At 36.1% G+C, this 15,238-nt stretch overlaps 1 protein-coding gene across 1 annotated transcript; it reads left to right on the top strand.

Moving 5' to 3' along the window:
- The first annotated feature begins 5,975 nt into the window (after positions 1-5,975).
- LOC106051814 (D-galactoside-specific lectin-like) lies at positions 5,976-12,333 on the top strand. The gene is made up of 5 exons (XM_056028250.1): positions 5,976-6,256; positions 6,688-6,790; positions 7,950-8,121; positions 9,262-9,371; positions 11,471-12,333. Exons 2-5 carry the CDS (start codon positions 6,700-6,702, stop codon positions 11,527-11,529), a joined length of 432 nt encoding a protein of 143 aa, XP_055884225.1. The 5' UTR covers positions 5,976-6,256; positions 6,688-6,699; the 3' UTR covers positions 11,530-12,333.
- Positions 12,334-15,238: the final 2,905 nt, after the last annotated feature.

Here is a 15,238-nt window from a genome sequence, read left to right as displayed (position 1 = left end):
ACAGTTAGCTATACTTCGTTGCAATTCATCTCTTCACTTCGTTGCAATTCATCTCTTCTCAACTTTGCATCGGGCCGTATTCCACAGAACAGACCAACGACACACTTCCCAGTGTCGGTCCAGGTCTCCCAAAGCTGAACCAAGTCGTACTCAAGTCTACCGAATCAGAGCCGCACACGTCTTACATCGACTGTATCGACTGTAACGGCTCAAGTCCACTGTAGTTTGCTGCATAGACTTAAACGACAGTAGTCCACTCCAGTTAACTCTACCCTAGTTAACTTACATCGAGTCGTACACATCTCTCTTCTACTGCTTCGCACAGTAGACAACAGTAACGACAACAGTACCTACGACTTCATACGACTGACTTTCACATTAACTCTCTGGCTTATATAGAGTCCCTAATCGCTTGTCCAAAGTTGCACAAACACGGCTAGTATCGTCTGGAACAACACGTGAGGAAACGTCACATCCTGTCTTTGTTTATACATGTAGATTCCAGAAAACACCTGCTGCAGTGTCATATTGCCGGGATCCCAAGTAGTGACCTCTATCTGTCACTGGACATTGCAAGTACCTTCTGGAATAACATGTAAGGACACGTCACATCCTGTCTTTGTTTATACATGTACATTCCAGAGAACACCCGCTCCTGTGTTATCTCGCCGGGGTCACACGTTAACCTCTTCCTGTCACTTTGTAACAATATATACATAAAGTTCGTCCATCGTGTTTCGATGATGCCCACTTTTGTCATCCAGGGGGCAGAGGACTTCATGTGGCTGGTGAGACCTATGTGAGCCCCGAATGTTCAGCTGCAAATTGTGCAGGTTATTCCAGCTGGAGCTAGTGTCACTGGCCTTGCTTTTCTTCTCTGGCGCTTTTCTTCCGCCAGCGCTGTTCCCTTTTCATCAGAAATAATTATAACAATAATAATGAATAACAATACCGCAACTATGAGATCACGTGATTCACAAACAGTGCAATTGTAATCTAGCACCTAATTACAATCCAAGCTATCAACAGAGCAACACACAATATGAGTATAATAATGTCTTTAATGTAATAAAGTTATATATTAAAATAACAATATAGAATTGTATATTTCGTAAGATTAGTTGGATTTAACTTATGAAAAATGGCAGAATTAACTTAACGAATACACTGAAGCTTTAAAAAAAATATTCTTACAGATCTAGAATTTAACAGTTGAGCAAATGTTTTAACATTGGGACTGAAATAATATGCGTTCTTTCATTTCTAATGCCTCCATTGTAAATGTACCGGTTTCTCTTAAATCATCTAAGTACCCCACACAGTCAGACTGTCTTTCTAACCGATGCGAAAACAATCCTCTCAAACCTGGAAAACTCTGATTCCTCCTATACAAAACGACTCAGGACAGCACTTATAAAGCTCAACAACAACAACAAAAAAACTGTTATTCAATGGATACCAGCACATATACAACTAGAAGGAAATGAGAAGGCTGACACACTCACCAAGAGTGGGAGAACTAACTTACAATTAAACAATGCACTCTATCCAGAAGAAATGAAGAAATTAATAGTAAATAAAACAAGGTTACAAGGACAGACGGACAGACAGGCCGCACAAATCTAATAGCGTCTTTTCCCCTTTCGGGGGCCGCTAATAAATGAGAAATGGACAAGTTCTCATTCGAATCACAAGAAAGATGACGCCTATTATAAGCTATCCTGACAAGATCAACGTCTAATCTTTCGACTCAGGACACAACAGAATGAGACAACATACGTACCAAAAGCTCAAAATTGGAACCAGTGAAATCTGCCAATGTGGAGTTTCACCAGAGAATGCTGACCATGTCCTTGAAACCTGTTTTCTTTACCAAGAGGCCCGTACAAGATACTGGCCCCAAAACACCCCAATAGAAAGAAAACTATATGGAGAGCTCCCTGATTTGGAAACCACTGCGCAGTTTATCTCATATATTGGTCTAGTCGTCTGAACGCTCCAACATAACAATGAGAACGAGGAAGAAGAAGAAGATGTTTTTAAGTTTAACTTCAGGATCATTTCATCCACTGGTCACTTCATCCCCTGGTCATTTCATCCACTGGTCATTTTATCCGCTGGTCATTTCATCCTCTAATCCATGAAATAACACTTTAATTAACGACCAAAATGTATGTGTGCTTGTATGTGTCGAGGGGGAAAGGAACTTTGTAAGACGTGTCGTTCCAATAGGCTCACATATCAAAAGTCTATGTCAGAGAGCATTACAATTCTCAAAGAGAAATAAAAACAAACAGTAGAATCCAGAATGAAAGAAAGTGAGAGAAAGAGAGAGAGATAAAGAGAGAGAGACAAAGACAGAGAGAAAGATAGAGGGAAGGAAAGAGACAAGAAGAGAGAGAAAGAGAAAGAGAGAATGAGAGAGAGAGAGAAAGAGAGAGAGAAAGAGAAAGAGAGAGAAAGAAAGAAAGAGAGAGAGAAAGAAGGAAAGAGACAAGGAGAGAAAGAGAAAGAAAGAATGAGAGAGAGATAGAAAGAGAAAGAGAAAGAGAGAGAAAGAAAGAAAGAGAGAGAGAAAGAAAGAAAGAGAAAGAGAGAGAAAGAGAGAGCGAGAGAGAAGTATAGTGTGTGTGTGAGAGAGAGAGACAAAGAGAGAAAAAGAGAGAAAAAGATAGAGAGAAAGATAGAGAGAAGGAAAGAGACAAGAAGAGAGAGAAAGAGAAAGAGAGAATGAGAGAGAGAGAAAGAGAGAGAGAGAAAGAGAAAGAGAGAGAAAGAAGGAAAGAGAGAGAAAGATAGAATGAGAGAGAGAGAAAGTGAGAGCGAGAGAGAAGTATAGAGTGTGTGTGTGTGAGAGAGAAAGAGAAAGAGAAAGAGAGAGAAAGAAGGAAAGAGAAAGAGAGAGAAAGAAGGAAAGAGAAAGAGAGAGAAAGAGAGAATGAGAGAGAGAAAGAGAGAGCGAGAGAGAAGTATAGAGTGTGTGCGTGAGAGAGAGAGAGAGAGAAAGAGAAAGAGAGAGAAAGAAGGAAAGAGAATGAGAGAGAAGTATAGTGTGTGTGTGTGTGAGAGAGAGAGAGAGAGAGAGAGAGAGAGGTTGAAGGAAAGAAAAATAACGAAACACGTACTAGTCATGTCGGACTGAGGAAACACTTTCAAGTGTCGCCTATTAATTACAAAACACAAAATGGAAAGGGATGTTCTGCCTTAACTCTTTCTCTCCTAACTGACGATACCAGCGTTGATTCCAACAGAATGTGGTAAATAATTACGGAGTGAAAGAGTTAAATAATCAAGATATTGCCCCGGGAACAAATCAACGGCCGTAGCCGGTGTGTAACCCTAGTACAACTATAAATTTGCATACATTTGCATACATTTGCATACATCCTATCATCTGTTCTAACAGTGTCTATAATACGAGCATTACTATATCCCAATCTAGGATACGAAATTAAAAAAAAAAAAAAATTCTTTTACCGTGCGCAATACTTCTAGGAAACAAGAACGTATGCTAGGAGCTGACAACAGTCTTACACGAGTTGTTATTGTCAAAATGTTCTTCTTTTGTTTTTAAAGGCACAGACAGTGGCGTAGCTAGGGTGGGGGGGGAGAGGAGGGTGACACTACGAAAATCCCCCCGGGCCCCCTAATGAGTGTTTATTTACATTAAAAAATTAAATATTACGCAATAGGCTGGGGGTCCCAAAAGACCAAAGAGGTCAAGTCCCAGGGCCTCCAAACGATCGGAAATTCCTAGCTGCGCCTCTGGGCACAGATAAATGCCCTTGTTAACCTAAAAGCACAGAGTAATGCCCTTGTTAACCTAAAAGCACAGAGTAATGCCCTTGTTAACCTAAAGGCACAGATTAATGCCCTTGTTAACCTAAAGGCACAGATTAATGTCCTAGTTAACCTAAAGCACACATTAATGCCCTTGTTAACCTGAAGGCACAGATTATTGCCCTTGTTAACCTAAGGCACAGATTAATGCCCTAGTTAACCTAAGGCACAGATTAATGCTCTTGTTAACCTGAAGTCACAGATTATTGCCCTTGTTAACCTGAAGGCACAGATTAATGCCCTTGTTAACCTAAAGGCAAAGATTAATGCCCTTGTTAACCTGAAGGCACAGATTAATGCCCTTGTTAACCTAAAGGCAAAGATTAATGCCCTTGTTAACCTGAAGCACAGATTAATGCCCTTGTTAACCTGAAGGCACAGATTCATGCCCTTGTTAACCTGAAGGCACAGATTAATGCCCTTGTTAACCTGAAGGCACAGATTAATGCCCTTGTTAACCTAAAGGAAAAGAGTAATGCCCTTGTTAACCTGAAGCACAGATTAATGCCCTTGTTAACCTGAAGGCACAGATTAATGCCCTTGTTAACCTAAAGGCAAAGATTAATGACCTTGTTAACCTAAAGGCACAGATCAATGCCCTTGTTACCCCTAATGCACAGATCAATGCCCTTGTTAACCTAAAGGCACAGATCAATGCCCTTGTTACCTAAAGACACAGAGTAATGCCCTTGTTAATCTAAAGACACATATTAATGCCCTTGTTAACCTAAAGACACAGAGTAATGGCCTTGTTAACCCAAAGGCACAGATCAATGCCCTTGTTAACCTAAAGTCACAGATTAATAGCTTGTGCTATGGTCCAATCTATCTTGTGGATTTGTAGGGGAAAAGGGGGGGGGGGACTGGAACAAGGAGCTAATGAGCTGCAACTAAGCTTGAGTTGAGATTCAAACTCCAGACCCAAGTTGTTGGATAGTCAAGAGGTTTTTTACCCCCCCCCTCTCCCGCCCCAGCCACACATAAAGGCTGTTGTTAACTGTTCTGGCCACATGATACCTTCGTAAAATATTCATCCTCGCTTTAGCCCAAAGGTTTATTTGTCATTACATGTATAGCCTAAACCTGCCGTGTTCACTTATTTATCTTAGTTTGTACCGTCTTCTGACAGGCCAAGTGGTCGGACGGATGGCACAACGTTTGTGTACAAGACAAATCTAGACCAGGGTAAGAAGGGCATAAGAAGAGAGAGAGACAGAGAATAAGAGAGAAAGAGAGAGAGAAAAAGAGAAAGAAAAAGAGAAAATAAGAGAGAGAGAGAGAGAGAAAGAGAGAGAGAGAAAGATGGAAAGAGAATGAGAGACTGAAAGTGAGAGAGAGAAAGAGAAAGAGAGAGAGAAAAAGAGAGAGAGAAAGAAAAAACGAGAGCATGCTGAAGACAAGCATTATGAGAGAAAGAGAGAAAGACAGAGAGAAAGAGAGAGAGAGAGAGAGAGAAAGAAAGAGAGAAAGAAAGAGAAAGAGCTAAAAAAAGAGAGAGAAAGAAAGACAGAAAGTGAGAGAGAAAGAGAGAGAGAGAAAGAAAGAGAAAGAGATAAAAAAGAGCATTTAAATAAACCATTATTTATTTATAAACCCTCCAGGTTTCAAACACGACCACAGCTGTGTATGCCACAGAGAACCACCCGCATTGTGCTCATCGATTCTTTACACCCATTTATTCTTATCTTCTTCTTATGAACTACAGACGTTACTTCAAAAAAAAATATGATTACGTCCTGCGCGTCATGCATCTAGTCATGCATGTTAACCAATGACTTAAATCCACAGGTTTTCCTGGCTAGCTCAGGCAACCCCATTCCATGCTCTAATAGCACTAGGGAAGAAAGAGCCTTTGTACAAATTAGTCCTAGCATTATGGAGCGCTACACCCATCTATTCGCTACACCAGTCTACTCGCTACACCAGTCTATTCGCTACACCAGTCTATTCGCTACACCAGTCTATTCGCTACACCAGTCTATTCACTACACCCATCCATTTGCTTCAAGCCACGCGCCTCTCAAAACGAAAGTTAAAATTTTTTCATTACGCGGGACAAGTCATTGAAACATCCTTCCGGAGAAAGGAAGTGAGTAGTGTGAGCGGTGCATATCATGTTTCTCTGTATCTCCTTCAGTTGCGTAGGAGGGGGAGAGAATGGACGTGCAAGGTCATGGGAGATTTTTTTTTTTTTTAATCTTTAAAAAAATGTCTTCTTCGAATTGTGGGTTGGGGGATCTTGGAATCATGTGCTGAGTCCTCTTTCAAGATGTATAAATATTGCGCTTAAAACTTGTAGAAATCAAGTTTGCCAAGTGGTGCTTCAGTAAAGTTTCTGATACATTGTAGAGAGAACTGCTCTATTATTTTTTCACCTAGAGATAGAAATTTTGTGACTTTTTGCTTAATCCTTAAGGTAGGCCCAAGATTGTACTTAATAGTAGTATATATATATATATTCTCTGCAATATAAAGTAATCTCAATCTATTTAACAGTGTAGAGTCTAGACAAGCTGGGAAGAAAAATGCCTTTAATAATAATAAGGCTTGTCTTCGAGTCCAAAGATTAATGAGGGATGCAGTATTTCTCTTGGTTACTCAGCCCCAGCTGTGACCTACATGTTTAGCCACATTCAGGGCAAGCAAAAACGTTGTCCGCCGGTGGTCGATTAAGATTTTCTTTTTTGCCGTCTGCGTCTGTTCTCGGCAGTGGATTGTCTTTCGGTCTATAGTACAAATAATAAAATACATGTTTCTTTTTATATTTATAGTTTATTATATTATACTACAGTATAGGAGAGTAGATGTGTATAGTATTGCTAATTAAATATTCTATTATTTCCATAGGGTCTTTAGAAAATGTTTTACCAGACCAACATGGTGTTTTTATTGGCTACCACATCCCTGATGCTGTTTTTCGATGGATGCAAAGGCGAAGATTTCAATAGCTGTAAGTATAGAACTATTCGCTTCAATGTATTCTTAATCCCTGTAGGTGTTTTCTAGATCTACTGAGTGTTTTAGTGTCTTGGACATAGGAGACTTTATCTTTGCATGGCTGTAGCTTATCCTTTGCTTATCATATCAATGAGAATAGAATAGAATAGAAAAGAATAGGATAGATTAAAATAGAATACAAAAGTATACAAAAATTAGAATAGAATAAAAAATAGGATAGAATAGAATAATAATACTAAGGCTAGTCATCGTGTCCGAAGATCAGTGAGGTATGCAGTATTTCCCGTGGCTGCGCAGCCCCAACTGCGACCTACATATTTTGCCTCATTCAGGGCAAAGCCTAACAATTGTCCGCAGGTGGTCGATTTAGACTTTCCTTTCGCCGTCTGCGCCTGTCCTCGGACGCGTATGAGAATAGAATACAAAAACATAGAATAGAAAAAAAAAGAATACAAAAAAATAGAATACAAAAAAAATAGAATAAAATGCAAAAGAATACCCCCCAAAAAATAGACTAGAAAAGATAGAATAGAATAGAATAGATAGAATAGAATAGATAGAATGGGATGAAATACAAAAGAATAGAATAGAATAGAATACAAAAGAATAGAATAGAATAGAATAGAATAGAATAGAATAGAATAGAACAGAATAGAATAGAATAAAAAAAACAATAGAATATAATAAAATACGAAAACAATAGAATACAATGCAAAACAATAGAATAGAAATAGAATAGAATAGAATAGAATAGAATAAAAAACAACAGAATAAAATAGAATAGAATAGAATAGAGTTGGCATTTGCCTATAGATAACTACCACATTTTATGAGAGTGAACTTTTAATGTCTAGAACCTATGAAGTAGCATTACTAGGCCATAACTAAGTCAAGCAACTTTTCTCCAATGTTTATTTAGTCATTTCGTAACATTCAAGTACATGTATATAGATGGGTGAAGGAAGCTTGCTTGGTTGAGTAATATGGGCTTTGAACTGTGGCCACGACTGTCCAAAGTTGAAATCATGTCCACTGTCAAATTTGTCGAACTGCTGGAGATAATAGCTAGTAGTCCCCATTTCTTCTCTAGTACTATTACAGAAATGAATATGCAAAAGTAATTTTTTACTTTTTTGTTATATCTATGCCAGACAGCAGAATAGCCTGTGAGGGAACAAACATGACTCTGTCCTGTCTAAAAGACCAAGATATTAAACTGACGTCTGCTAAGTACGGCCTCATCACAGATCAAGTCCCTTGCCCTGACAAAGCATTCGAAAGTATATTCTGCCAATATACAGCAACCTCTGAGATATCTAAATGGTAAATATATCAAGTATCACCTTTCATTATTAGAACCATTTCTAGCAGCCCCGATAGGGAAAAGCCGATATTAGTTTTGTGCCGTCTATCGCTTTAATAAATAAATGGGTCAGAGGCGTAGCGAGCAAAACGTGTTCCCGGGGCAAAGTACATTATTTGCCGCCCCCCCCCCCCACCTACTTCCATGAACATCACATAGAAATATATGAGTGTGGCGCCCGGGTCATCATGCCCTCCCCCCCCCCCACTACGCCTCTGAAATGGCTTTTGGTGATTGTAGCATCGCAGTATCTTACTTCTGAAAGTAAACTCATTTGTTTTTTTAAATGTGATAAGCTAATTGTTAATCTGTTGATACGCATTCATAATTTAAACGAAAACAAGATATATAGCTTTTAGTGATATCACTATTAAGTTTTGCAGTAGAGCCGGCGTTAGGCATAGGCAAACTAGGCAGCCGCCTAGGGCCTCCTTTTAGTAAGGGTCTCCTTTTAGTAAGGGCCTCATTCCAATAAGGGCCTCCTTTTAGTAAGGGCCTCCTTTCAATAAGGGTCTCCTTTTAGTAAGGGCCTCATTCTAATAAGGGCCTCCTTTTAGTAAGGGCCTCCTTTCAATAAGGGCCTCCTTTCAATAAGGGCCTCCTTTTAGAAAGGGCCTCCTTTCAGTAAGGGCCTCCTATAAGTAAGGGCCTCGAGGATGGCTCAATGAACATAAAAACATTGCAAAGCAGGGATCCGAACCCTACGGCTCTATGTCTACTATCCTAGCCCTAATGTTTATTCAACGAATATTAAAATCTAGCCTACTAGTTAGACTACATATGTTAGAAGATCATTGTTTCTTTCTTTTGGTGAAATGCCGAGGCTTTAATTCTAAGCTAGTGATCACGAATCGTACATGAAGCACATTTCTACCATTGGGGCTATAGGAATTGAACTTATTTGTTCATTTTGATCTTGACACAGGAAAGGTTTTTGACTCGATGCATACTTTTCTGTCTTAAATTTTTGTGTTTCTATTTCACTTTGGACCATATATATATATATATATATATATATATATATATATATATATATATTATAATCATTCATGTCCACATACAAATGTTCGCATTAATAGTTGATGTCTATTTATCTACAGGTGTAATGGAAAACAGACCTGTGAGATAAAGGTAGACAGTAGCACCATAGTAGACCCTTGCCCAGCTGGTGTTACGAAACATTTAATTGTTGACTATCTGTGTTTAAACAGTGAGTGAAATTTATTTATTCAAAGTAGCCTGAGCCTAAATTGTATCATTTTTCAAAGATATAATTAAGGGGAAGTTAACTATAGTTTAAAGTCGGACTTATTCTAAAAGAAAAAATTAGTTTATTTTAATACCTTTATATTTACTGATTAATAGTGTTCATTCAGACTTATTATTCTCTAATCATGTCTCTACCAGGGCATCTCATTCGGGCATTCTAGTTATTAATTTGTCTAATGTTTATTATTCAAAGTGTCCCTTTCAGACATCGCTATCTATAGGGCAGATGATGTTCAAGTCATCTTTGACCAACGGTTAACGGACAGGGGTGTCAAGTGGCCAGCACAACGCCCAACTGGCCACAAGACACCCTCGTTAACTGTGGGCCACAGAAACAGATGGCCTTTACATCATTTGCCCTAGAGATCGCAAGGTCGGAAAGGGGGAAAGTCTATTAACACGTTAAAGAATCGATTCCTTACTATTTAAATATTAATTATTACTTCTAATTGACAATCCTCTCAACGAAGACCGAACGAAAACTTAAATAGACCGATGGCGGGCAACGGCTTTGTCTGCACGAGTTGCGGGGAAAAAATGTAGGTCGCAAACTCGGTTTGCGTGGTCATGTGAAACAGTGCAAGCAATCTTATTTGAGCAATCAAAGCCGTTGCCATTCTTGTGTCAACGAATTCGATGCCGACGCTGCCTAGTTGGGTCTGACAATCCATCTCTAGAAAGCAAACCATTTTACAATACTGTCAATACTTCGATGTATTTAAACCATTTTAAGTACCTGGGTACAGTAGTTTCCAATGATATTGAGATATATGTCTGTAAATGTGAAGTTCTTCTCTTTAGATAAGCTTATTTAAAAAGAAATACCAGCAAAGTGTTTTTATATTTTGCCAGTTGATACTCTAATATCTTTTGTCTAAAAAAAAGGGATAAAAAAAAGTGTTTTTATATTTTGCTAGTTGATACTTTAATATCTCTTGTCTAAAAAAAAGGATTAAAAAAAAGTGTTTTTATATTTTGCTAGTTGATACTTTAATATCTCTTGTCTAAAAAAAGGGTAAAAAAAAGTGTTTTTATATTTTGCTAATTTATACTTTAATATCTCTTGTCTAAAAAAAAGGATAAAAAAAAGTGTTTTTATATTTTGCTAATTTATACTTTAATATCTCTTGTCTAAAAAAAAAAGGATAAAAAAAAAGTGTTTTTATATTTTGCTAGTTGATACTTTAATATCTCTTGTCTAAAAAAAAAGGATAAAAAAAAAAGTGTTTTTATATTTTGCTAGTTAATACTTTAATATCTCTTGTCTAAAAAAAAAAGCGTAAAAAAAAGTGTTTTTATATTTTGCTAGTTGATACTTTAATATCTCTTGTCTAAAAAAAAAAGCGTAAAAAAAAGTGTTTTTATATTTTGCTAGTTGATACTTTAATATCTCTTGTCTAAAAAAAAAAGCGTAAAAAAAAGTGTTTTATATTTTGCTAGTTGATACTTTAATATCTCTTGTCTAAAAAAAAAAGCGTAAAAAAAAGTGTTTTTATATTTTGCTAGTTGATACTTTAATATCTCTTGTCTAAAAAAAAAGCGTAAAAAAAAGTGTTTTTATATTTTGCTAGTTGATACTTTAATATCTCTTGTCTAAAAAAAAAAGCGTAAAAAAAAGTGTTTTTATATTTTGCTAGTTGATACTTTAATATCTCTTGTCTAAAAAAAAAAGCGTAAAAAAAAGTGTTTTTATATTTTGCTAGTTGATACTTTAATATCTCTTGTCTAAAAAAAAAAGCGTAAAAAAAAGTGTTTTTATATTTTGCTAGTTGATACTTTAATATCTCTTGTCTAAAAAAAAAAGCGTAAAAAAAAGTGTTTTTATATTTTGCTAGTTGATACTTTAATATCTCTTGTCTAAAAAAAAAAGCGTAAAAAAAAGTGTTTTTATATTTTGCTAGTTGATACTTTAATATCTCTTGTCTAAAAAAAAGGGATAAAAAAAAGTGTTTTTATATTTTGCTAGTTGATACTTTAATATCTCTTGTCTAAAAAAAAAAAGGATAAAAAAAAGTGTTTTTATTGTTTCTTTCCCTTTAGGTCACCGAAGAGAGAAAAGGTCAATGAAAAAGAAAACAAAGAGACCAAGAAAGATGTAATTCGAGTAGCTATCCCATAATTTTATTTTGTTGAAATATGTATCAAGGTTGTTGAATCACTGTATAAATTAGTACACCACTTACATTTGCTCAAGTTTTAATGGCTGTCTTCAAGTGGATTATTGAAATTTAGAAACATTGACACGGATCAAACCATAGACTTATTTATACTACTCTAGACTGGACATGGACATTTTGTAACACTACAAAATAAAATGTCGTGAAAATTTTTTAGAAAGTTGGATCAAGGCGTTGTTTTGTAAAGTAGTTATAAGAAGTAGAATGTTGTCTTTTTTCAACCCTAACCTATGTAACATATAATTTAATTTTCAGATCTAGATCTAGTAATTGAACATCAATAATAAGAGTACTCTCGTCTCATAATTATTATTTTGCAATTTTTATATACATAATCTAGAAAGATCTAGGTAATCAATCTATTTAAATGTACATAAGATAATTTAAATCAACATGAATTATTTTGATCTAGGATTTTTGAAACATTATCTCAATGTAAAAATGTTTTACATTTTTCGGATGTTCCTTCAGAGTTGAAGATAGTTTACTTCCTAGTCCAAACCTCCCGCAGGACGACGGGGGATGGGAGCGGGCAGGATTTGAACCCTCGACCATCGATAAATCCGTACGACAGTCCAGCGCGCAAACCTCACGACCAGGCAGCTGTTTGGAAACAAACAGGAAAAGGATTTGTTTCATATATTTGCGTGAATATCCGAGAAAGGATTTTGCATTATTTCTAAACTTTGAAAACTAAAAAGTTTTACTTTTCTAAGACAGAAAAGATTGATTCCCCTTAGAGCTAAAAAAGAGTTTACGTACATACGAATCTACATTTATATATATAGGTCTGTGAATCGATCAGTCGCGTATAAGAATTTATTTCCAGTTTCCAGTCTAGTATAATATATAAATCTACTAGACATAATTTACCTCCGGCCCGCGGGTCTTAATTTGCGTATCACTGTCGATAAAGTCACTGAGAGTGTTTTGGAAACAATGAAACGAAATAATAATGCTATAAGAAAGCGAATGCGTGAATTAAAAAATAGTATTAATGGAGCCATCACTAATTTGTATGTTCATGTGAAAAATTACAAAATTATGATTTCTTAAATGAGAGTTAATTTAGATCTAGCATCTCTGCGCATGCGTGACCTCTCCGTCTTTCATCATTTAGACACAGCATTTAAACATGGCCTAGATCGATAAAATACTATAGCTGTCATAGAGTTGGTCTTTTTTTTTTTTTTTTTTTTTGAGGGTCTTAATTTTGTTTTAGGGCTACAATACATACACTACGGTCTAAGTTAGTACCCAAAGAACATTCCTGCCAAGTTTTATCAAGATTGGTCAAACGGCTTTAATTTCGATTCGTCACATACATACATAGGCCTACATATATACATACATACGCCTTACTTTCTACTTTATAAAGTAGATGGTTCAAACTAAAAGAAATTTCTCAAAATGGGGGTTCAATTGAGTAAATATTAATATGAATAGCATAATAATAGTAATCTGTTTCAGTGGATATTAAGATGTGTAATTTATTTTTTGTATGATAACGTTTATTTGATGCATCTGTATATTGATATGAAAAAAAAAGAAACTATTTATGTGTACATATATATATTCATTAAAATATATTTCAAGACTATCTTACGTGTTTGATTTCCTGAGTGAAAGAGCGCAGGAGTGGCAATCAGGGGCGTAGTGAGGGAAACGTGCGCCCGGGGCGAGAAACTATATTGGTGCTCTACCCTCTTGACTTTTCCATGAACGTGACATAGAAATATAGGCTTATAAATAAAAAGCATTTAATAATAATATGAACCTTAGAATGTATTACCTAAGTAAAATATCTACATTCATTTTTATTTTTTGTCGCCTGTCTGAATTAGGCTTGGGGGGGGGGGGGTTGCGCCCGGGGCCTCATGCTCCCTTTTCCACCCCCCCCCCCTCACCACGCCTTTGGTGACAATGTTGTACCCAGTATTTAGGAGTGTCACACTTGTCTTCTAAAATCACAATTACAGAGATCATACAGGGTGATTTAAGAAAAACGCATCAAAATCATGGCGCTGTATTCAAATAAACAAGTTAATTGATACCTAGTTCGCGTTGTATATATGTTTCCATTTCATGCTTTACAAATGCATACTGTAATCACTGAACACATACAGACAACATTTTCCAAAACCAGGAGGTCCAAAATTGAAATTCCCCCCGGGCCCCCACTTGAGGGTGGTCCGCAAATGAGTGTCCAAAATTTGTTTTTACATGAAATATTATGCCATTATCTCATGTCGTGATGTCAATTGTAGTGTGTGTGTGTGTGTGTGTATGTGTGTGTTTCTATGGTGATGGTGGGAAGAGGTTAGCGATTGGTTGTGAATGATGCAACATAGGTGGCATTGTCCTCACGTGATCTTAGGAGAGACAACTCCAGAACGTGAGACTGAAAGGTTGTGTTATTGTAGTGAGCTAAATTTTGTTAAAAATATATCATTACTAAAGTCTACTACATTTATTTCATTTTTCACAAATTTATTTTGTCTATGTTATAAATAAAATTATATTTAGTTTTTTCCACAAAAGGATGTTATTCCCATGACAACAATTTAACAATTTAACATTTTTATTAGTTTTTCCAAAAAAGCAAAAAATCGCTACAATGGCAGTCATTAAAAATAATAACAATATACAAACCACATACTCAACATAATCAAAATGAAAACAAAAGAAAAATAATAAGAATGTAACAAGTACATTACAGTATACATTATATCAATAATAAACAACCGGTATAACAACCGGTATAACAACCGGTATTATGGTATAACAACCGGTATAACAACCGGTATCTGGCTTGATATAATAAGACGAGCAATAGATCTAGTTACTAGACTTGCTAGAAATGTTTAATTGTTCATTTTAATGTTTGTAAGATGTTTTACATGTCTCGGATGTTATTCAGAGTTGAAGATAATGCTTTTATTTTAAAATTAAGTCACCCGATTATTTGCAGATTTTCTAAGTAATTGCATAAGCTACTGATAACCATTAAAAAACTTAGAAAAACAAATTGCGAAACTGAAAAAAAAAAAAGAAAAGAAAAAAAAAAGCATCAACATTGTATATAGTCCTTTAAAGACCAGAAGTGAATGCAAATTGTTTAAAATTAATACTGAAACTAAAAACTATTAGAAGGTTTCAAACAAGTAAATTATAAAATATAAGCAGAAAACATAACTCAACGGGCCAGCCTCTGCACATAATATTTACAAATAATTCAATGTACACACAATTTAGGTCATTCAGTCGATTTACTTAATGACCAAATATACATTGAAATAAAAGAAACGCTTTTAAAAAAGAATTTGTATGGCCAAAGTCTGCCCTTAACAAGAAACCTGGACAGGACCAGGCTTGTACACAATGCATCTTCCATGGTGCCTATTTCCTTTCGTTTAATAAGAGTTCCGGATTTTTTATTTTCAATCGTATCATTCATGGTTACAGCATGCCGAGCGAGCCATGTCCCAGTATCTGTTGTGAACTAGCGGGGCAGACGGTAGGTTTCTTTGCTGTCCATAGTTGCTCAGTAACAAAACTCTAGCCCCCCCCCCCCATGACTGGTATCAAGTGGTTTGTGACCCTCTGCCACTTATATAATTTGTTTTGCTTC

Source organism: Biomphalaria glabrata, chromosome 5 (genome assembly GCF_947242115.1).
Source record: "Biomphalaria glabrata chromosome 5, xgBioGlab47.1, whole genome shotgun sequence".
Taxonomy (NCBI): Eukaryota; Metazoa; Mollusca; class Gastropoda; family Planorbidae; genus Biomphalaria; species Biomphalaria glabrata.
This window is presented reverse-complemented; position numbering and strand designations above follow the sequence as displayed.